The 23,193-nt window shown below is 38.6% G+C and overlaps 1 protein-coding gene across 2 annotated transcripts; it reads right to left on the bottom strand.

Annotated features, from left to right (window-relative positions):
- Window positions 1-328: 328 nt before the first annotated feature.
- On the bottom strand, window positions 329-20,079 carry prkg2l (protein kinase cGMP-dependent 2, like). Of its 2 annotated transcripts, XM_084076244.1 has the most exons (20): window positions 19,942-20,079; window positions 18,704-18,923; window positions 17,833-18,222; window positions 15,439-15,605; window positions 14,841-14,954; window positions 13,949-14,054; window positions 13,434-13,497; window positions 13,245-13,322; window positions 12,595-12,689; window positions 12,254-12,322; window positions 10,956-11,054; window positions 10,148-10,295; window positions 8,245-8,381; window positions 6,384-6,473; window positions 5,633-5,774; window positions 5,176-5,339; window positions 4,349-4,471; window positions 3,286-3,348; window positions 1,104-1,170; window positions 329-544 (listed from the first exon to the last, which is right to left on the bottom strand). In XM_084076244.1, exons 2-20 carry the CDS (start codon window positions 18,811-18,813, stop codon window positions 449-451), a joined length of 2,322 nt encoding a protein of 773 aa, XP_083932370.1. In that variant the 5' UTR covers window positions 18,814-18,923; window positions 19,942-20,079; the 3' UTR covers window positions 329-448. The 2 variants fall into 2 exon arrangements, with proteins under 2 accessions (XP_083932370.1, XP_083932371.1); XM_084076245.1 differs by lacking the exon at window positions 6,384-6,473.
- Window positions 20,080-23,193: the final 3,114 nt, after the last annotated feature.

The raw sequence follows: 23,193 nt of genomic DNA, 5'->3' as shown, positions 1-23,193 counted from the left end.
CAGGCAGTGGATTTAAAGAAGCACAGAATGCTGATAAGTGAATGAAGAGAATGAAGGGATTTTAAAAAGGTGGGGAAAATGTCCCAAAATGGTCTCCCAAGTCCACTGTCGCATCTCAGCAGGGGGAAGGTGGCGTTCTGCCACTCTAGGGCACCTTGAAGGGAAGCAATTGTGATAATGGCACATCTTGGAGCTTAAGATAGCAAAGGAAATAAAAAACGGTAAAATAACTTTCTGTTACTGGTTAGACACTGCCACAGACTTTTATAAGGACCAGAAAAAATACCCCAAAAAAAAGATTAATACATTTTTATTTTAAATGTGACAGATTTGCAAACGCTGAGGAGAAAAAAGATCAATCAATCAAACAAACAAAAGACGCTTCTGAGTGTAAAAATGTGACTTGTTTGTATTTACATCCAGTGTATAGTTTTGAAAGTATTGGGCTTTAGAAGTCCTTGTCCCAGCCAGACAGTTCATTGGGAGGCTCATCCAGGTCAAGAGGGAAATGGTCAAAGTGACTGTGGTCCATGGGCCCCTTTACCTGAAGGAGGGACATTTTATTGATTATATAATTGTCTGTTAACCACTTACTGTAAACCCTATAGCCTATATACTTATCTTAACTGGAGTCTCTCCCCAGGGGTCTACACTAGGCCTGCTCATTTTCGCTGTAAACTAAATGTCTTCGCCGAAATAATGCACCAATCTACAAGTACACAACGCGTGACGTTGCAAAGCTTTGTGTGCTTGTAGATTGGCTTTGTGTGCTTGTAGATCTGATATTTTCACTGCATGTTCACCCCAGGCTAGGGACGCTAGGGTTCATGTGGTTAAAGCGTCATCATGTGTCGTTGTGTAACGTTTGCTTAATTCACATTATACCTTGTTCAAACGTAATCAACTCTTTGTGTCCAGGAAACGGGAGAGGACCACAAATGGAAACAAGCCCTCAGGGTTTTTTTGTGTTATCCTTTTTAGCATTGCTTGTGTAATTGTACTCGCTGTACTGTTTGCAACGTGTTAATAAAGTATTCAATCAATCAAAAATCAATCAAAGTGCTCATTGTTGGGTAACATGAAAGTAGTGGTAAATACTTCACCTCTCTTTTCAGCGGAGACAGCAGCTGCCGATGCCTCAGGCCCACCCAGTTGAAGCCCTGGAACCATCTGCAAAATATCATAATATCACTGACTACATTTACCAAAATTAGACAAACTATGAAACTCAAAAAACTTGGTTAATCAAACAGGGCAAAACATAAAGAAACACCACCTTTTTTCACCCTCTGCAGTATTGTAAGCTGTCGCGCCGACATGATACTGACATGATACTGACATGATACTGACCATGACTAAGCATGATACTGACATGAAATTGACATGATACTGAACAAGGAGGGAAAAGGTCGCACACTCTGGTTCCATATGCAGTGATTTATTTGATTGACGTTTATAGGATTTTGTTAAAACACCTTATTACACTATGCCATCAAACAAATGACATACTGTTTGTCCTATGTTGGTAAAAAAAAGTGTCTTGCTGTACTACGTACAGTATGTTTTAATTCTTTAAATAGTTATTTTATAAATTCCTAGTTTTATTGTGTTGCACTATTGTACTAATGCTCAAAACACAGCATATTATATCATAAGAAATGTGTCGCCTAAAATCATGCCATAATCCACACTGTTCTCCTGAAGTACATGCTGGCCATGTTAAAATCAAGAAGCGGACAACTCTCTTTCCCCAGTCTCTTGTCTCCTACCATGCCATAGTGAAGTGGCAGACAGATTTCTGCAAGTTTCACCCTCAATCTGCATTCTAATTTTTACCCTGTGGGAACTGCTGCTTGTTACGCAATGTTGGCTAAACAGACAATGTGTGGCAAGTACTGTCCCCTGCCAGCTACCACGTGACACTTAGGAAAATGGTGGGGGCGTAATAGAATAATGGCCTGAATAGCTGACAGCAAGAAGATTGTGTTCTAGTGCATATGCAGAACGTGATCTTCAGTTAATTAAATAATAGTTCGGTAGCACTTGCTATGCATCCCATGTGTATAACGCATTATACACATACTTATAAGGCATTGTAATGCTGATCATAATCCTTTATAATCATATTTATAAGAGCGTATAAATAATCATAATGCTTTATAACCATAACCATAACACATTATAAAGCTTATTATAAAGACTTATAAGTTCAAGAATAAATGCATTGTATTATGCTTATAACACGTGATGATTAAAGTTATAAATATTCATAACAACGTATAATGCAATCATAACACATTATACAGCATGTTATAATGACTTATAATGTCAAGTATTATAATACTTCATAATTGCTCCCCACTTTGTAACCCTTGCTATGCAACCCAAAATGAATTCTCATTGTTATAATCCATTATAATCAATTGATAATGCTCTGCTATAATGCATTATAATCACAGTTATAATGCATTATAAGTGATAATAAGGCATTATAACAGTTATTAAAATGCATTATGACAGTGAGTATAAGGCATTTTAGACATTATAATACAGCATTATTAAATGATCATAAAGTAACAAATAACCACTTATAATAACTTATGATCATAGTGTAATGCATTATAACAGTAATTATAATGCATTAGGACAGTGATTTAAAGGTGATACAAATGTAATAATAACACCTTATAAAATTATCATAATGTCCACTTTATAATAACTTATAATCACAGTATAATGCCTTATAAGTGATAATAAGGCATTATAAACATGATAATAAAGACTCATCAAATGATCATAAAGTAAGAAATGACCACTTATAATAACTTATAATCGTAGTATAATGCATTATAATAATGCACTATAATAATTATGACACATTATAACAGTGATAATAAAGCATTATCAATTGATTATAATGGATTATAACTATGATAATTAATTTGGCAGTTTAGCAGCAATTATGAAGTATTACAACACTTGATACTTATAAGTCATTATAAAATGCCTTATAATGTGTTATGGTTATGGTTATAAAGCATTATGAGCATTTATGAGCGCTTATAAATCTGATTATACAGGGTTATGAGCAGATTATAATGCCTTATAAGTATGTGTATAATGCGTTATACACATAGGATGCATAGCAAGTGCTACCAATAGTTCCTTTTTCATCATTTCCTGAAAGCATTTTGTAAACTTTTGTAAACTAAAAGTGTAAACAAAAGTGCTATAAAACGTTAGTGTGAATCACTTTAAATTAGCTATTATTGAGAGTAAACGTACTTGTGTTTTTTTATGTCGACGATGCCGTTCTTTTTATTGCCAAGCCGGTCCACAGGGCTGAGCCTGAGGGGAGAGAGTAATGTGTATGGTGATGTTATGTCTGTCTTTAATAACCATCTGGATCTAACGTTACAGCAATAAATATAAACAACCACCCTGGTCATTTCACCAGGACACACACACAATTAAATTACTTTAAAACATTAGCGGAGCTAAAGCTCTGCCACAACCCCCTGAAATGGAGCCAGGGAATACTAGTTGATATGACACTAATTGTATGACTGACGTGTGCAACATCACTACAAGGCCACCATCCGCCAATTATTTCTAAATGATGCTGCTTGCCGGCTTTTAACACAGGAAAAATCACAGATGCCCTAATCAGCAATGTGCAGGCAGATGCTACAGTAAACACTGTTCAAATGTGTAATGTATAATTATACATGCATTCATTTAATGTATCTATGTATTCATGCTCTACTGTCTTTCAGATAGCAAAAAAACAATGTACTCAAAAAAAGAGACAAGCTCATTACATATTCACAGTATACTGTACAAAAGTTTGTCCTGGTTGAGTAATTTGATTGAACAACAGGCATTTTCTGTGCTGGTATAACAGCACTGTATTTTTTATTACTGTAACATTATGATTCCGCTAGCTTGCTAATTCATGTTAAGCCTCAATTTTCTTCATTTAAAAAAGTATTATCTATTTTCGTTTGAGTGACAGCCATGAAAACTAGTTATTTTCGCAGAGAAGCATGGTCATGCGACTAAATGCCATTTTCCTGTTATTTATGTACCTACGTAGCCGAGACTGACTACTTAGGGAACTGTTGGTTGGTTGATGGAACTGTTTTCTCCCATTATTTGATAATTAAGTTTGTTGTAGAATTGTACTAGAACTGTTGCATAAAAACAATATCACAATCAGAGGTTCTGCTGTTGTACTGAATCACAATCAGGGCTGTGAGTACACGTCTGTATCTTAGCCCAATCACAGCTGTACTGTACAGCGAGTGCAGCACCGAACATAATACAGTACATGAATAACTGAGCATACTTGCAGAGTCTCCTGATAAGGTCATCTGGACGCTTCCCTACATTCTTGGGAAAGTCTATCTTCTCAATGCCATGGAGGACCATGGTGTAGATTTTCATGGGGTCTGAGCCAACAAAGGGGGGACTGGTGGAAGAGACCACAAAATGAAAGAGGAACAAAGAGAGCATAGACAACATAGGCAATGCATACTACTGCTGACTCAAAACGTAAAAAAACAGACTCCAAATAGGAATACCTTCACTAAATAGGGATGAAGGAAGTACATGATGAGTCTCTTGCCAAACAGAAACAAAAACATTGAACATTGATAATGTATCACATAATGAAGTTTTAACCAAGAACCTCTTAAACAAAAGAAGGATTCAGTTAAATGTATCTTGGCCGTATGTTCTATGACTCCATAGTTAAACTAGAAAAGTGTGCTCCTCTAAGCACAGGTCTCCGCCACGCCGGGTTGCCTTGCCAGGGCCCGCAAACTTTGGTCATAGCCACTTGGAACGGGATCTGAGAAATCAAACTCATACATCTTGATCACATGACCCCAGAGATAATGTGTACCGATTTGTCGCGCTATAACAGGCAGATGTTACACACCAGGGAGTGTGTGTGCACAGTTCACACTGATCGGTGCAACGGTGCCGGATATTAGCTGTACACAGACGGATGGACGAACACACACACAAGAACGGACGGACGGGGACAAAAACATATTCGCGGCTACGCCTTAGGCCGGGCGTAGACCATTAGTTTTCTCCTATATACTGTAGGGCACACTGAAATGTGAATCTATTACGACATAATAAATACATTCTGCCATAACGACTCACTTGCCAGTCAGCAGCTCAAAGATGAGTATGCCTAAGGACCAGCAATCAGCTCCAAAGTCATGGCCTTTATTCATGATGACTTCTGGTGCCACATACTCTGGAGTCCCACAGAATGTCCATGTCTTCTTCCCCAGACCGAGCTTCTTAGCAAAGCCAAAGTCAGCCTGTAGAATGGATCATATATAATAATAATAATAATGATTTAAAATAATAATAATAACAACAAGGAAACCTTGAATTATGCATAGCTGAGCCATGTTTTGGAGTTATGAGCACACTTAGATTTGTGGACAGAGTTTGGGGACTGAGTGACATACATTACTGTACATGCAGTACGGACAAACGCACAGGCTCTTTGCAATAGTTTCCCATTAGTGGCTCAACTAATAATAATAATATTATGCATGCACTGCAAAGTAAGTCTTATTTAGTGCATAATAAACAAGATGTTTATTACCATTTTGACGTAACCCTCAGAATCCAGCATTAGGTTTTCAGGTTTCAGATCCCTATAGACAATTGCTCTGGAGTGGAGGTAATCAAAGGCCTCTAAGACACAGCCAGTGCAGAACCGAGCTGTGGGTTCATCGAAGAAACTCCTTGGTGAAAAGATAATAAAAATATAGTAATGTAGCCGCTGGATTAGGAAAATACCCACGCTTGGACTTTGCATTTTCCTTTTTTAACCATTGTAATGGGTGTATAGTAATATATACTACAGCACACACACACACACACACACACACACACACACACACACACACACACACACACACACACACACACACACACACACACACACACACACACACACACACACACACACACACACACACACACACACACACACACACACACACACATGCATTTCATAGTTTCTTCACATTTCGTCTACTCTCACTGCTTACCCAGGTCCCCTTCAGACTGGGAACCCCTATACGTAACTATACCTTTCAATCCGGGAACCCCTTTTGGTGTTGTTGTTGCTACGTAAAGTATATAGCAACATGATTTTTTTTTACATTTTTGATTCATATTTGACGTTTTTCAGATTTAGAAGCCGTTTTTAGAATCGGCCTCTGATCTAAATGGGTTAAAAGTGGCACACCTGTTATGATTGATCATTACGCAGAGGAAGGCTCTGTCGAAACGCAGCATCATGCTGTCATTTCCATGGGTGCTGGTGATTTTTCTGTGTATACACTCACATGTCCCGTAGTACACTCCATAACTCCCCACCAAGACAAACTTCCAACAGCAAGTAGACAAACTTCTCATCCCGAAATGTCCTGAATAACCTGAAATAATGTCAGGAGAATATTTCACTGCAGTGCATCAAAATTCAGATGCTGTTTGAAAAAGTAGGTGAAACCTTTAAAGCCAACTAAATTTATATAAAGAGTAATAAAGTATAAAGAGTATTTATAGAGTATGTGCTCCTTTGTAATGCATTAACATCTTATGGTTTCTCAGCATGAATCATCATTCTTTAATTCTTCCTTAAACTAAATAAATTGAAAGCAGTCTCAGTAAAATTGTTCACTGAGAATGCGATGAGTTAGTGTTAGTGAAAGAAATTGAACAACACTTTGCAGCTGAACTTTTCCCTTGAGTGACAGCTGATTGCAGTGTTTGCTTGTGGCTTTTGTCTTTGAATGCCACAGGCCAGATAAGTCAAACCCTGCCATGGTGGGACCCATCACAAAAAGACATTCTCTAAAGAGGCTCCTTAGCAACCCTACTGGGAAACCTAACATGAGTAGCGAGGCCTCCCTTTTCACTTCATTGAAGAAACACCTCAATCGTAACCTCGTTTTTCAAGGACAGCACTGCATGAGTCATTTAATCTAGACCTGACTACGTGTCAGTCTTGAGGTGATGTACTGTATGAGACTTGAGCATAGGTTCAATGTCATATCTGTAAAAGGTACTACGTCAAAGTTATACTTTTTTTTTCAATGGTTAGACTTATTTGGTTCTATACAAGCTCTGATCTAAAGTAATGTGGAGAGAAGACTGAGTAGAATATTATTTCATATTAACTTACAATATGTTATGAGGTTTCATGGCTACAAAGAAGGTACAAAATTGTTCTTGTTTTTCGATTTGTGACTTTGCTTTGTTATTGCCACCAAAATATAAATTATTCATTTGCCACTGAAAGACAGTATGAATTAAATTCTCTTTTATGTCTAACAGATCCAGACAATATTGGAACTGACCCTTTATGAGCTGTTCTTTTATTCATTCTGTGGAAATAACTCAAGGGCTCTCTCAGCATAAATTTGCAGATAATGAGCCATGCACAATATGATCATTGTGTCATATTGTACAATTCTGAACTGACCAACAAGACAAATACCAGAGGATCAACTTCACAACGATAATTATTACATTTTCTTCAACATTTTGAGTAGATTTAGCGCTTTGTATAATTGTGGCATATTACAGTAAGCCTAATGCACCATCACATGCCGTAGGTTTTCTATCCAGATCCCAAGATATAGTACTTCAGTGGTTACACTGGGCAATAACAGTGGCTTGTCTAACCCTCCTATCTTCATGCTATCAGGCCAGCAGCTGGACTGGAAAGCCTTGAGACAAACTGCCAATATGGGACAGACAGTTTGCAAATTTGTCATGCAATGGTTGAGGCACTAAAAACAAAAAAGTGGAAAGATTTAAAGATTTACATAACAGAGATACAGTACATAGTCGCTTAAGAGACTGGAATAAAAGGTGTAGGCCTATGTGTCAATCTGTTTTACTCCGCTGAATTACTACACTATTGTGTGTGTGTGTGTGTGTGTGTGTGTGTGTGTGTGTGTGTGTGTGTGTGTGTGTGTGTGTGTGTGTGTGTGTGTGTGTGTGTGTGTGTGTGTGTGTGCGTGTGCGTGTGCGTGCGTGCGTGCGTGCGAGCGAGAGAGAGCTTAATTTATACTCCATTGCACAACAATTGTCACTTTTCTAAAAATACAAGATCTTCAAGCTAACTATGCGTAGACTGTCGCTTTTAGGCAAGCAACAGTCATTCTATGGAGTATAAATTAGGCTTAAGTTAAGACCCACCTGACTATAAATTGTGAGTTGGTCTGCTGAAGAATGTTCTTCTCAGAGTAGATGTGCTCCTGCTGTCTTGTGTCTACAATGTGCTTCTTCTTGATGCACTTCAGAGCAAAGGTGGTGTCCTCATCCTTCAGTTTGACCTGAGAAACAAGGAACAAATGGACAGTGAGATATTGTCTGTATTATTATACAAACACAAATTTCATAACCCAGAGTTCAGTGCTGTCTTTTCATTCATTTAATTTTTTCATTTTATAAAAAGAAAAAAAAATCCCAAACAATATCAGTCACCACTCACCAGAACCAAGGACGTGTGTTTTCATTGAATCGAATGGTTAAAATGGAGTTTGAAGTTTCAATGGGTTTGTGTAGGAAGGGGGCGTGTCTGATCAAATGAATATCAAATATCTAACTGAATCAAGCAACTTGAAACTGTCTGGGGTGCTCACAAAAGCCTGAGTAGACGTCAAAATGACCCCAAACAGGTTTGAAAGTAAAATGACCCGTTAAACCCTATATTCTTAGAGAAATGGACTTGAGTTACAACTGTACTTGGATATTTTTTTCATGTCTACACCAAATCTCTTTGCCAAAAATAGCTGATCTACAAGCCATCTGCTATTTTTGGCTATTGTTCCCCAAGTGGTTACGGTAAGTCTTTCTGGGAGGTGTTCCAGACAGAGGGGGGCAGCATGTTTAAAGGCATTTTTTCCCCCAGCTCTGTACAAGCATGTTGAACAGTCAGCCAAGGATGTTGCAGCGTCCCTGACTTCTGTTAAGATAATATGTACAGAGATAAATAGGGACCAAACCAAGCAGAGCTTTAAACATACATCTCAACCAAAGGATGGCCAATCTGCTTTTTCATACAAAGTGCAATGATGTGTAAGATGTTTACAACCATTTTTCTATCAAAGAATGGTGTCAAATATGATATCATCAATGCTTCCTTTGTTTATTCAAGCAAAGTGTGTCAGATGTGCAGATATAAAATATCCTACACGTGCTCAGTTGGGTTGCTCCAGTGACTCTAGTGACTCTACTGTAGCTCAGTGACCACCACATGCCCTGCGGAAGGAGGCGTCATATTTGAAGAAAAATCTCCCATCCAGATAGAAATGTCTCCATTTGTGCGGAAAGCTCAATTTACAAGCTTGAGCTTGTATATCTGCTATTTGTGCTGTGCAACACTGGGGTACGACATATAGAATTGATGAAGCATACTGTGCCGGCCTATTCGGCGGCACGCAAGTAGTCGGGAACAATTCAATTGGGGAATACATTCCCACACTTTGCAATTCTCCTTCTCCTGATATATTCGTTGAGTCTGACATGTTTGAGTCTCAGGCTTATGTCACATTTCCTCACACACCACCATTTATATTGGGGGAGTGGTACAAACGTGACCCGAATCTGTTAAGGTGGTGGGTCAGGTCAGCCAATCAGGGAAACCGGTGCCCACACTGGCTTCCCTGAAACGCCAGTGACGCTCAATGTCACGTTTGTGCCGTGCCAATCAGTTAAGCAAATGTTTCGGGTTACCTTGGCCAATCAGGAAGCCGGTGCCCACACCCCTCCCAAACACACAGAGATTCTGCGCATCCTACGCAGAGGACAAACAATCGGCACTGCACAAGCTCGGCTGATATGTATTTTTGTACGCCACTAAAATATTACAGGCCTAAGTGGTTAATTCAGACTAATCGATTTAGTAGATTATAAAAAAGAATTATCATTTTAAAAATAAAATGATTCGATTAACGTACAGTACATGAGCAAGACATAAGTTGGTTATTCGTTCTAAATGGCGGTTTCGATGGATTTGCGGTTAATTGCCCAGCCCTATATTATAGTTTGCGACTCCTTTGCTCTTGCTACAGTAAGTAATCAGCAGATGATGTCTTACCAGCTCCACTCTCCCAAAGCCACCCACACCTAGCGTGGCGATGACTTCCAGGCCTTGGAAGGGCTGTTGATGAAGCAGGAGAGCTGTTCTCTCACGCAGCCTCTTCATCTCCTGGGCACATGCTGGGTCCATCTGCGGCGACTGGGGCCTGTGAGAAGACAACAATACAGTATATGTATACAGTACATGCATACTGTATATAGATGACATTGGTCTAATTCTTTTTTTTTTTTTACCATCATTCACTATTTATTGTACGACGAATAGTGAAAATAGCCGATGTATAAGCTTTTTGAAAATCTGAATTTATTTAGAGTTTCGGACTATAATGACATGGCCAAAATAGGGGCAGCAGCTTGAAAGTGGTTAATTTAACGTAGACCTGACCAGAAGCAGCGCTGAACAGCTGATGTGTTCATATACACACTTGGATATACACATTATATATCATTAAGATATACACCCAATTCATACATTACAATCTCATCAACATAGGGCCTACAGTATTTTAGCTCTATTTTGGATGTTTATATTCTTGTTAGCCATGTGAACTTTTATTTAGCTATTCTGCTGTCAGCATTACCCTCATTTCATGGTATGCTACTAGTATCATTATCGTAACTTTATAACGCTTAAAGCCATGTAGAGAAGCCTGGAAGCGATGTAGCACGATAGCAAGCCACTCTCTTTACCAGGCGTTCCAGGTGCTAATGCTGTAGATTGCCAATGTGTCTTCTACAAAGTGTGTACATTAGAGGTGAAATGATTGAGGTGACATTTTAACTTAGTATGTTTTTACTTGACTCACAAAGCATTTCTCCTCTCATCACACCTGGACAGCTCTTCAACGTATTCTTTCAGGTAGGTCTGAAGTTCTTCATAGGTGCCCACCATCTGGTTGAAGTTACTGGGGAAAGGAAGCAACATCCAATTCAATGAGTGTGTGTGTGTGTGTGTGTGTGTGTGTGTGTGTGTGTGTGTGTGTGTGTGTGTGTGTGTGTGTGTGTGTGTGTGTGTGTGTGTGTGTGTGTGTGTGTGCGCGTGTGTGCGTGTGTGTGCCTCTCCAGAAGAAAGGTCAGGTATAGCATTGTGATCAGGAAGAAAAACAAAGAAAAAAAAAGATTGAAAGAAAGATCAGGATGTTAGATGTTTCAATTGAATCATATTAAATCATTGCACATCCTCTCCCTTTTTAATTCGGATAAAACCAAACTCTGAATCTTGCGACCCGCCACACCCCTGTGATGGACCCTTTCCATTGTGAGCACTGCGTGCCCCCCCCCCTTCTCATCTCTTTGTACACTAATGGCTGTGCCTCTTTCTGTCAGTGAAATAGTAAAAGCTTCACCACACCATCTGTAGTGGACATGTGGTTGGCACAGGTAGTCAAGAGTGTGCCACCAACAACACCACTCTTAAGAATGATTAAAAGAGGCCGGGACCGTTGGCGTAACGGTCTGGGCACCTATAGGCTCCAAAGTAGCCTGACAGCGCGTTGCGGGTTCAAGTTCCGATCCCGACGGCCTTAGCTGCATGTCACTCCCCATCTCTCTCCCCATTTCCTGTCAGCCTACTATCCTGTCAATAAAAGCATAAAAGCCCTCCCCCCAAAAAAAAGATTGATTAAAAGACTTTCGGTACAAACATGATCGATCACCATCCGCTGGAGATCAATGCATTTAAAAAAAAAAAAAGAACAAATTATTATTTACAACTGCGGCCTGGCATGCCTATGTTTAACCCATTAAAGGCAGGAAAATATCTGGTGTCATTTTAGATGATAAGTTTTTTAGAAAACTCTTAGGATTTAGAACATTGGTTTAGAACAGTGGTTCTCAAAAATAGCAGATATACAACTCACAGCGTGTCACTTAGTGCCGCGCTGCAAGCTCGTAAATCTGCTATTTTTTCATATTTTTTGGCAAGATGCGGTGGTCCGCGGCCATATATATATATATCAATTTGGGGCTCCTTGACACGATTTAGAAGGCATTTGTAGAATCGTCCTCAGGTCTTAAGGGTGTTTGCAAATAAAATGTTGACTGAGATCTGTTGTGAGTGTGTTATCTACTGTATACTGTGTATTCATACTAGTGCACTACTCACTCTCTATCCACCACCAAGCACTGTGTGTCATTCTCAGTGCAGAGTATGTTGGCTGAACGCACATCCTCACTATAGAGACACAGGATAACATTGAGTCAAATGCAATACTGAAAACAACCCTAATTTACATGCAATGCAATGTTATTATGCTATTACCACCGTTCCCCTGCATACTCATGTCTTTGTCAGTCTAAAAACAACTCAACACACAAGAATGATAGGGATCAGATAAACAGAAAGATATTTTTTTGCAGTCTTTTCAGGAGCTTGATAGTGTCAATATATAATTAATTTACAATTTTCTTTCAAACACAATCTGTCTAAGAAGTGTGAGTTTTTACCTTATGAGGGCTTTCTCTCCAAAGTAGTCGCCTACACCCAATGTTTTAATTTGCTGGGGCTCATTACAGCCTTCTGTGGACTGAGTGACTGACACCTGTAGAATGAACGCACCAAAAATCATAGCAAATTTCACAGCTTCAGTCATTGAAAAATGCTAAGGATAAGAGTATTTCACAAAACTATTAATTCAGACAGAAAACTCTTGGATTTAATTAAATATTTGTATTGAGCATATATGAGCATAGATATCTGAAGCATAGTTTGGCCTCAAGGCTCAGTCTCTATTCATTCCTCATAAGCATGAAAAATGTGCAATTAAGAGATATGCCAAATAGAATTACAGGGAATGAATTAAGACCAAGGTTTGGCACACTGCCTTGAGTTGTCTGCCTGAACACGTCTTGCTTGTAATCCCGAAAACCATGTGTTGATTACAGAATGTCTTCCATTTCAGTATAGAATATACAGTAGATACATGAAGAGATACTGGAGTTATTTGAAAAGACATATCAAGTACCATTCATCGGGTATTTATTTTCTAGCATAGGGTTGAAAAGTGATACCCGATGCATGGTTTTGAGATCAGATCTCTTATAAGGAAAAACAATAAGACTGCTTATCCATGAGAAAAAGAATGCCGATATCTCACCTCTCCTTTTGCTATAATAAAGAAAGTGCTGCCCTCTTCACCTTCTCGAATAATATACTCCCCTTTATCAAAATAGTCCTAGAAAAACATGAGGGTAACTTCAGTGTTGTCAATTCAAATGGACATGTCAGATACTGTACCAAATTGGAAAGTAAATATGAAAAATAACACATTTTTGGAAACACTCACAATTTCCAGACAATCAACGATCTTTGCCAGTTTCTCCTCAGGTAGTCCTCTGAGTATGGTCACACTTTGGGACAAGCAAAAGATATGCCTTAGGTTAAAGACGCAATTACAGTAATTCACTTACATCTTTGAACTTGTAACAGTATTTACTGTCCTGTGCTAAACTAACCTACGTTCCGTATAATTGTAAACACCACAGGTTCTCAACTTGCGGTCCAGAGACACACAGATCGGTCCTGCGGGTCCCCAGGTAAATAATTAATAGTTTAGGAACCAAATGGACCCTTACAGGTCTGTAACTCTGAGTGTACACTGAGGATTTTACAGTGTAAATTGAGGTTTCATTGTCAGTGATACAAATCACATGAGATGGGGGGTTTGTGGCCTAAATTTGAATGAACCTGCTGACCTGTAAAATGTTAAACCAAACTGAATCAAAACCTGACCAGCACAGATTTGACTGAATAGAAAGCAATACTTATTTTCACATTATTTGGACGACTATCAGGGTCTACCTGCGCAAGAAGCTGAAGTACTCTTCATGCCTGGCCTGGGTCGTTCTCATCATAATAGTCTGGAACGTTCGCCGATCCAATGCCCAGATATGAGACTGGGACACAGCTGCACAGAGCAAAACCATTATCATAGCACTATGGCTATCGGCACATCATAATGGTGTTCATTTAAATGTGTACAAAATAAATGGAACAAAATGGTAAGGGTCTCTATTTGGTTCCATTTGAAGAGTAGCACAGAGTGAGAGAAGTGAACAATACTATAGCAGAATAGTGGTGAGACGTTCACAACACAGTGACAGTGGTTACTTAATTAGCATTGAAGGAAGAGTGTGGCTGCCACACAGTCCTGTTACTTTTCTGACACACCTCCTATGTAGGGATATGGTTGTGAAAGGACGAGAGCATCAGAAGAAATGTTGAATAAATATAGTGTCCCCATGGGGTGATGGGGGGGACATTATTTACATAACTACCGATAGTTGCAGTATACACCATTGCATCCTCTATAACAAGGTTGGTTGGCTCTCCCTTGCTATCACCTTGGAAAGACCACTTTTAAGTTTTGTGCCCCTGCATAACTTTACACTGTATGTTCCATTCTTTGTTCCCCTGGGGCAGTTTAAGTCAGATATATCAACTCTGCTTAATCTTAATCACACCCGTTTTAAATGATGTACTTGTGTGGATGAACCTATGCAATGTGATTTTGAACACTATTTATTTAGTAATTTAATTTCCTTGAGTCTTTCATGTTGTTTTGTGTTTTACTTCATTTGTAATCTCGGAACCACTGGAAAAGAGGTTCTCAACCCTCAGAGTGTCTTCAAAGAATTAAATAAAGCTTGACCGATAGATTGATTTTGTTCATCAACAGACATGGGTTCTGCACCTTTGACAGTTGCAGTTCTTTTACAGTTGTACAGTATGGCCAATTCTCCAAACGCTGTTCCTGGACGCATCTGACCTAACAACTTGCCATTCTGTATCACCTCCAGCAAACCCTCTGCAATATTGAAAACATTTAAAGACATTTAAGGCATTTAAATAGATCTAAGGCATTTGTTGCACAATTGAAAATGTATTTGACTATCTATAATACTCATATTCCCTGTTAACATATCAACTTGTTTTGTAAGCATTCAGTACTGATGTTCTAATCCACCATAGACAAACATTATAAAATCTTAATAGACCCATTAAAGTCTCAAAATGCTATAAATAAATAGAATAAAATATTTAGATATCATGGTGTCAGTGCATGCATGAGAAGCTCATACAAGAAAAATAGGCTAAATCAAGTTCATCATCTTGAAATCAAGTGGAATTGGTTAACACTATGTGATGGATGCAATCAATGTTTTAAATAAAAAAGCCAAAACAATACTTTCTTACAAAATATACGACTGAATACAAAAAACATTCTAAGCTTTTCCATCAACAAGAAATTGCAATGACTGCAATAGAAACAGGTATTATGTCGATCTGACCTGCAAGCACATACAGGTAGTTTCCAGACTCGCCCTCGTGGATCACAAGCTGGCCTTCGGTGTAGATGTTTTCATACATACTGTCAACCATCTCCCTCGTATGTTGTGGCTCCAGTTTCTTCAGAAAGTCATTATTCATGAGTGCGTCATTGATGAGTTTCTTGGTACTAGAGAAGATGAAGCAGAGAGATTCAGACAAACAGTGCCCAAAAGTCACCAATTCTGAAGATCTGGTGCAACAGGAAATCAACGTTACTGCAACACTGATTTTATGTCATTATGACATTAACAAAGCATCTGATTAACTCTTCATTAGTTAGTAAGTAATTAGCTAGTAAACAAGGGTACCATATTTTATATTATGGTGTCGCCTAAATTAATTGAAAGTGAACATTCGGAGAAAGAAGACCTACAAGCTATTGGACATACAGCGAAGTGTATAGGGTTTAAAAATGCATTAAAACATAACTTGTAACTTTGACAAAAAATAACTGCGTACTTACTTTTACTGCCTTGCATTATCTATCTCAAGTAAGTTTCAAATCTCTGCAAGTAGATTTTTGTGAAATTCCAATGGTTTCCTCGAAGATCAAACAAACCAGTATACCATGAGTTGTAGGCAATGGACAAAACATGCCAGAATGCTGGTATGGTCCCCATGAAATCAGAGGTTTAAGTTTGTTTATTTCTAGTCCAGAACATCACCTACTGCAAATGCCGTTACCCGTCCCACTCCCAACAATGACGAAAAAAGTCATTTGTATGTAGTGGCAAGGGTATTTCTAGAGTTTGACATTTCCTGGAAAACCTGCTTTTCATGATTACCCCCCCCCCCCCCCTTTCCTTGTAACCCTACTGCTGTCTGTAAATCTGGAGAGGTGGGGGGGCTTACACACATTCAGTGCTATTGTAAGTGTTAATAAATATTGATGACAAGTCCCTTCCTAGCTTCCTGTTTTTAAATGAAACACTTAAGCTGCAAATGCAATCCATACAGTAACTTTTATATATTATGTACAACCTGATATTCGAACCCGGTGTCCTTCCCAACACCAGGGTCTACATTTCTCAATGGAAAAACCAACCTCCTAAAACCAGACTTATCAGGAGGGGGAAATAGGGGACCAGGCAAAAAAAAGCCTTAGTATTGAATGACAGCATGGCAAACAGCAACTGTGGTGTTCAGTTCGTCAAGAAAGAGAAATGAGAGAAATCATGCAGGCATAAAAAGGGCATTTTCTCCTATGAAGGTGATCAGACAGGTGCTTGGGCACTGATTGGCTCCTACTGTATGTGTGCACGTGCCTGCGCCTGTCACAGGACTGGCCAAACCTTTCATATTTGAGCTCCAATCCATATCTCTGAGTGTTTCCCTGGGTGTTTGTCCGTCCTACGAGTCCCCTGATTACCACATCACACAGATGATATGCCAGTCCGTTAACCAAAAAAGGAGCTCTCTGAATGGGTCTGAGAGTAGTGGGCAGGGGAAGCAGTATGGGTTGTGTAACTGAAGCCCATAATGAGCCAGCACATGCGTTTAGATCCTGTCGCCTTTTGTTTCCTTGTTATTATCCTCTGATGCAAATACAGGCTTTCAGATCTGCTAAAAGCGCTGACGCTACAAAGGCCTGACAGAGCTTTCTCGTGTTCCTGCCTTGACTGTTTCCCATGGGAGAGGCAAACCTGGTCCAATTATAATACTATCAAAAAATAAACCAGGCTTTGTGGATTTACTGTGCTTCTCGACTGCCATTAACCTATACAGTACATATCTTATTGTGTACCATAACATAGTATTACTTATATGACCTCTTTTAACCACTTGAACCCTATAGCCGCTAGCGTCCTTATTCTGGGGCAAACATTTGGCAAAAATAGCTGCTCTACAAGCTCACACCAAACTGATTTGGTGTAGAGGGAAATACTAGCTGACATACAGGTAGTATAGAGCATTGGTTCTCAAAGTGGGGTCCGGGGACCACCAGGTGTACTTGAGGGGGTTCCAGGGGGTCCCTAGCTAAATGATGGATAGGAACCAAATGGACCCTTATGGGTCTGTAACTCTGAGTGTACAAATGGAACCAAATGGACCCTAACGGGTCCATTTGGTTCCATTTGTACACTCTCAGAGTTAAATTAACATTGATTTTACAATATGAATTGGGGTCCCAGAGATAGAGATGCCATTAAATGGGGGTCCGTAGCCCTAATGCATGTCAAACTGAGGGTCCTTGATATTAAAATGGTTGAGAATCACTGCTGGAGACGTAAAAATCTTCTCTTATGGGGGTCCCTGACTTATCTTATTAGTCCGCGGGCTAATAAGTGTCAATTTGGGGGTCCTTGACATGAAAGAGTTTGAGGGGGGACGGGGACGGGACCCCGCTGACTTACTGTGAGTTTTTGCGGACACAAGCCCTCTCGATGGATCTGTGCGCGTTCCTCAACCCAATGCAGAAGTTCTCCGACGTGGGCTCAGCGGACACGCCATCCTTGGCTTTCAGCCTGTGGTGGACCTCCGCGGCCGCCCTGTGGAAGCGACTGGGGCCCTGGTTGATGACACTGAGCAGGCGGTGGCTTTGCAGGCGGCCAAGGGGCGGCGGCGGCAGCGGCGGCGAGCGGCCCAGAAGATTGGGGCGGTTGTAGCCGATGGCATCCTGGAGCTTGTCGATCTGGCAGACCTTGGCCTCCAGCTCCTTCTGGAGATGCTGCAGCTGGTGCTCCTGTGCGCAGAACTCTCTGTTCCGCCGAGCGAGCTCCTGCTCCAGGCGGGCAATCCGTTGCCTGAAATATAAGACGAGTTAACCCATTAAAGCCGGGAAAGCATCTGTGTCACTTTAGATTTGAGCTAAAAAGCATTATTTTATACTTTGGCTATTTTAAAAAATCGCTTGTAGATCTGCTGTTTAAAAAAATCTTTGAATATATATTTTTAAAGCAAACATTTTTAACTCAAATCTTTGCTTCTGGGGGTCCCTGGAACAAAATATTTTGAGATGGGGGTCCGCGGCCAAATACATAATACATTTCAGGGATCCTTGACATGAACAAGTTTGAGAACCACCGATATAGCAACATGCGTTTTTTTCCGAAAACTGACATTTGTAGAACCGGCCTCAGTACAAGGCACATTGGGAATGTGTACATTTCTGGTGATAGGCTTCATTTTTTTACAGGGGCCAGTTCCGAATTGCAGCCACCTGTAACTGATCTTTTAGAGCGGTTTTACTGTACATCATAGTATTGTAAATAGTTAAGGGCTCACCTGAGGGGCTCTGCATCCCAACCTGGGGGGTCCCTATTGGTGGAGGAGACCAGGCAGCTGTTCTCTTCAGCCCTAGGGGCTTTTATTGAACCGTTACCCATGGCCACCATAGGAACGGCCAGCAAAGTCAAGCAATTACGTCTGAGAAATCTCTGTGATTATTTAGACAACTTGCACTCTCTTCCTTGACTCTCCTGGTTGTCTCACATGCTACAAACTGCTGTAGAAAAATGAAAGACAAACAGGTTGACAGAAAGAACCATAATATGACACGACTGCAAGTTTTAAGACATTAATTTGGCTACACACACCCAGTGGCGTAAAGTAACTAAGTACATGTACTCAAGTACTGTACTTTGCTTTACTGGAGTATTTCCAATTTTCAATACTTTTACTTCTACAACACTGCATCTCAGAGGCAAATATTGTACAGTACTTTTACTCCACTACAATTATTTGAAAACTTTAGTTACTATAGTTACTTTGCAGATATAAGTTATTAATATATGAATACAGGACTACTACTGTACTTGTAACAGAGTATGTCTACATTGCAGTATTGATACGTTTACTTAAGTAAAACATGTGAGTACTTCTTCCATCACAGCACACACCATCTTTATAAACAAACTAATGACGGAAAATATAGGTTAACTAAATGAAGAATGCCCGAAAAAAGGCGTTATTTTGTGAACTGGATACATTTGTCCAAGTTCACACTTTTATCACCTGGTAACAGGATAGGTGGGCACTAGGGACATCTGGGCACCTCGATGTAAAATTGGCTATTTTGTCCAAAATGTTAAAAAATAAATATATATATATATATTTAGAAAATGGTCTTAAGTAATGTAAAGTATACATGATTCGAAACATTCGACCATTATGGTCTAATATTTCTACAATTGCTACAAATAGCTACAAAATCTGTAGTATGTCCAGTCATTCTGGGGCATAAACAAGAAGTTGAAGGATAAAATTAAGTCTGATAATGATATACCGTGCATGTTCACATCATGTATAATTTACATTACCATTTAATATATATATATATATATATATATATATATATATATATATATATATATATATATATATATATATTATATTATATTATATATATTTTTTTTACATTTTGGACAAAATAGACAATTTTACATCGAGGTACCCAGATGTCCCTATAGTGCCCATCTATCCTGTATCCACTGAAATAATCGTTGGTGATTAGATATACTTACTGTGTTGCCCAGGATGACATTCAAGCAGCAGTTAGATTCTGTGGACCACTGACTACTCGTGTTGTTCTTAGCTCAACCTCAGGTGAATCGGTGAAGTGCTGCTAAAAAACGCAATAACAAAAGGCTCGGGGATTAGGGCCAGCAGTATGTGACATCTGTCTCTGAAAGCTTGTCCTCCGTTTGAAATTAAGTGACGAGAAGTGTACTGTACAGTTGGTTGCGTGGGCTACAGTATAGTCTATGTATCAGTGAGAGAACAGCTACCCCTGGTGGTGGCAGAGGGGTTTACATCAACCACACCTGAAACGCATTGACTTAAATCAGACTTCATCAAGAGGGCAGGTATAGTGATGGAAGAAGTACTCACATTTGTTACTTAAGTACAAGTATCAATACATACTGCAATGTAGAAATACTCTGTTACAAGTCAAATCTGAGCCACCGTGCCTTTTTATTCTGCAAACTGTTAATAAAGTATTCAATCAATCAATAAATTCAAAATTTACTTGGGTAAAAGTATAACAGTATTGCCATCAAAATAAGGTACCAAAAGTAAAAGTACTCATTATGCAGGATGTCCCATTTCAGTTTTAAAATGTATAAACATCATTTGAAAATAGCAAAAGCAACATGTTGTGAGCTTGTAGATCGGCTATTTTCAAATAGCCAAAGTAATAGGGCTGAAGAGGTTAATGTATTTTTTTGTATAATAATCGAAGTAACTAGTAACTTAGGTTTTCAAATAATTGTAGTGGAGTAAAAAGTACAATATTTGCCTCTGAGATGTAGGGTAGAAGTAAGAGTATTGAAAATTGGAATTACTTCAGTAAAGTGAACATTTTTACTTGGTTACTTGCACCACTGAAGGCAGAGCGCAATTGACTTTCATCAAACTTTTTTCTCAAATTATGAGTTCCAGGCAGATGACAATGTAATTCTTTATTTTGAATCATTGACAATGTTTTCAAGATTAAAGATTCACTTGTCTTGAACAGTGAACCTGTCTTTGGCTATCAGTGACAAAAGCTGCCGTTTTATGGATTATAAAAAGGTAAAAACAAAATTTGGAAAATAAAAACATCATCATTTAGTCTATAAACATTAATTTCTGACACCACTCTCAAAGTTACTAAATATATACTAAATTGTGGATTGCATTTAATGTCAATTGCTGATAGGCCCACAAACTCACATTGAATCTGGGGAAATAAACTTACATCTCAATTTAATGTTCCAATAGCACTATACCAGAAATCTGACAGTAGAGGAAAATGGTAATGGTCACTCAACTGACAAATCTCCTAATATTATGTGCATAAATAGCATATAAAAAATACCACAGTTTGTGTTATTGAAATGCACAAAAAAAAAATCAGGTTACATTGATGTTGCTAATAAAGTTAACAAAGTGCTTCTAATAATATCAGCATGCACATCGTTCTAACATCAAATGCACTGAGATAAAAATGCCCTTTTATCCATTTTTCAGCTATTTTACAGTAGTATTTTGTTAAATATACAGATTTTCACACAAAATGGTTTCATGATAATATACATCTTGATCTTCTAGTATGAACCTATTAAAATAGTACAAGGTAAATAGGTCACAGTAGACTACTTAAAATGTTTCTGGAGATTTCATTTCCTGATGTACATGCAAATAATGAGGGTCTAAAGAAGATATTGTACATTCATCTAATGCTAAATTGAATCAACACTTTACTTGAAGTACAGTGTGAGGTACAGTACCATCAGCACATTATAAGCATAATTTTATATACATACTTATATATATACACACACACACACACACACACACACACACACACACACACACACACACACACACACACATATATATATACTGTATATATGCATCTGTAAAGCATATAATGTATATCGCATGTTTCTTGGATTTGTTCGTATTACAGATCTGCATTGTGGTACGTATCTAAATATGACATATTCCATTCTTGTGTCATAATGTATATTCTAGCAAAGATCCTTAATTGTTTTGAATTATAATGTCCTTATAATGTATTTTCTGTACCTTATGACCAATGCTTCAAGCATAGTGAAGAATAATATATACAGCACAGACCATCATAAACATATCTGTAATGCTGATCAAATGTTGGGCGATTCTTTGATTACTCCAAAAACCTGTGTGCTCTTCATATAAAATGTGAAACATTGTATCTACAATTGCTTTGAGGGCTTGATATCAATGTTAAAATACTCATATATTATGATTACTTCTTGAATGTTTGTTAATCTCCCTTGGGCACCGGACTGCTCTTCCATCATAGTAATCTTATATTCTAGCATTTAGCTCACAATTCTCCAGAGGTCAGATTAGTTACTTGCACAAAGGTTTATGGGGATCTACTGTGCATGGCCTCAGGTGTATGAGGTGGTCTCTCTGACTATTATACCATGCTTGCACCCTCATTTCATTCTTAATTTTCTCAACATTTACCAAAAATGTTCACAAAATTTTACAGGGAGAAAAAAAAGTCAGGGTTAAGGTAAAGTGGTTAAAGCAACTGTGGTGGCTAAAATAGTTACTAGTGGGAATCTGAATCAACACGCCATTATAGGTGGTTGATTACACTGTTACTTGAATGTCCTTACATTAGAATTAAGCAATTTGATATATGATACAAATAAATCTACATATATTTACAGTATAGGGCCCAAAAGCCATTATGTGCATAGATAAAACAATAAAATGCCATATCCTGTAAGCTGATTCCATGCATCAAACTATCTTGATGCATATCTTAGTTACAGTATATTACATGAAGAGTACAGTATACTGGCATACTGAATTAGCAATAAGTAATCTATATGTTCAAGACACAGAAATTGTTTTGCCAAGAGGGAAATGTACAGTATGAAGCAAAAAAAACTACTCCTAACAATGTCCATAACCATTCAAATTAAAGTTTAGGTTACCTCCACCATTGTGCAAAAATAAATGAAAAATGCCAAAAAACACTTTCAGGGATTACACCATCAGGCAAAACCAACAACAAATTATTGTATATTGACAATAGGAGTCATTGCCATGCTGGCTTGTGGTGGACATTTTTTACAAAATTCCATTTTTGCCACGGACATTGAGTGCAATGAGTGCAATACTATTACCAAAAACACTAGCCCTGAATGACCATAACAGGTCTGTAACTCTGAAAGTGTTCAAATGGAACCAAATGGACCCTTACTGGTCCATTTGGTTCCATTTGTACA

Source organism: Gymnoscopelus microlampas (genome assembly GCF_963454915.1).
Source record: "Gymnoscopelus microlampas genome assembly, chromosome: 13".
NCBI classification, from domain to species: domain Eukaryota; kingdom Metazoa; phylum Chordata; class Actinopteri; order Myctophiformes; family Myctophidae; genus Gymnoscopelus; species Gymnoscopelus microlampas.
This window is presented reverse-complemented; position numbering and strand designations above follow the sequence as displayed.

Coding starts and splice junctions, on each gene's coding strand:
- prkg2l (XM_084076244.1), bottom strand. CDS start 18,813: ATGGTGGCCATGGGTAACGGTTCAATAAAAGCCCCTAGGGCTGAAGAG. Junction 5,340..5,632: donor CTGAGGGTTACGTCAAAATG/GTAATAAACATC, acceptor TCCATTCTACAG/GCTGACTTTGGCTTTGCTAA. Junction 1,171..3,285: donor GTCGACATAAAAAAACACAA/GTACGTTTACTC, acceptor GATATTTTGCAG/ATGGTTCCAGGGCTTCAACT.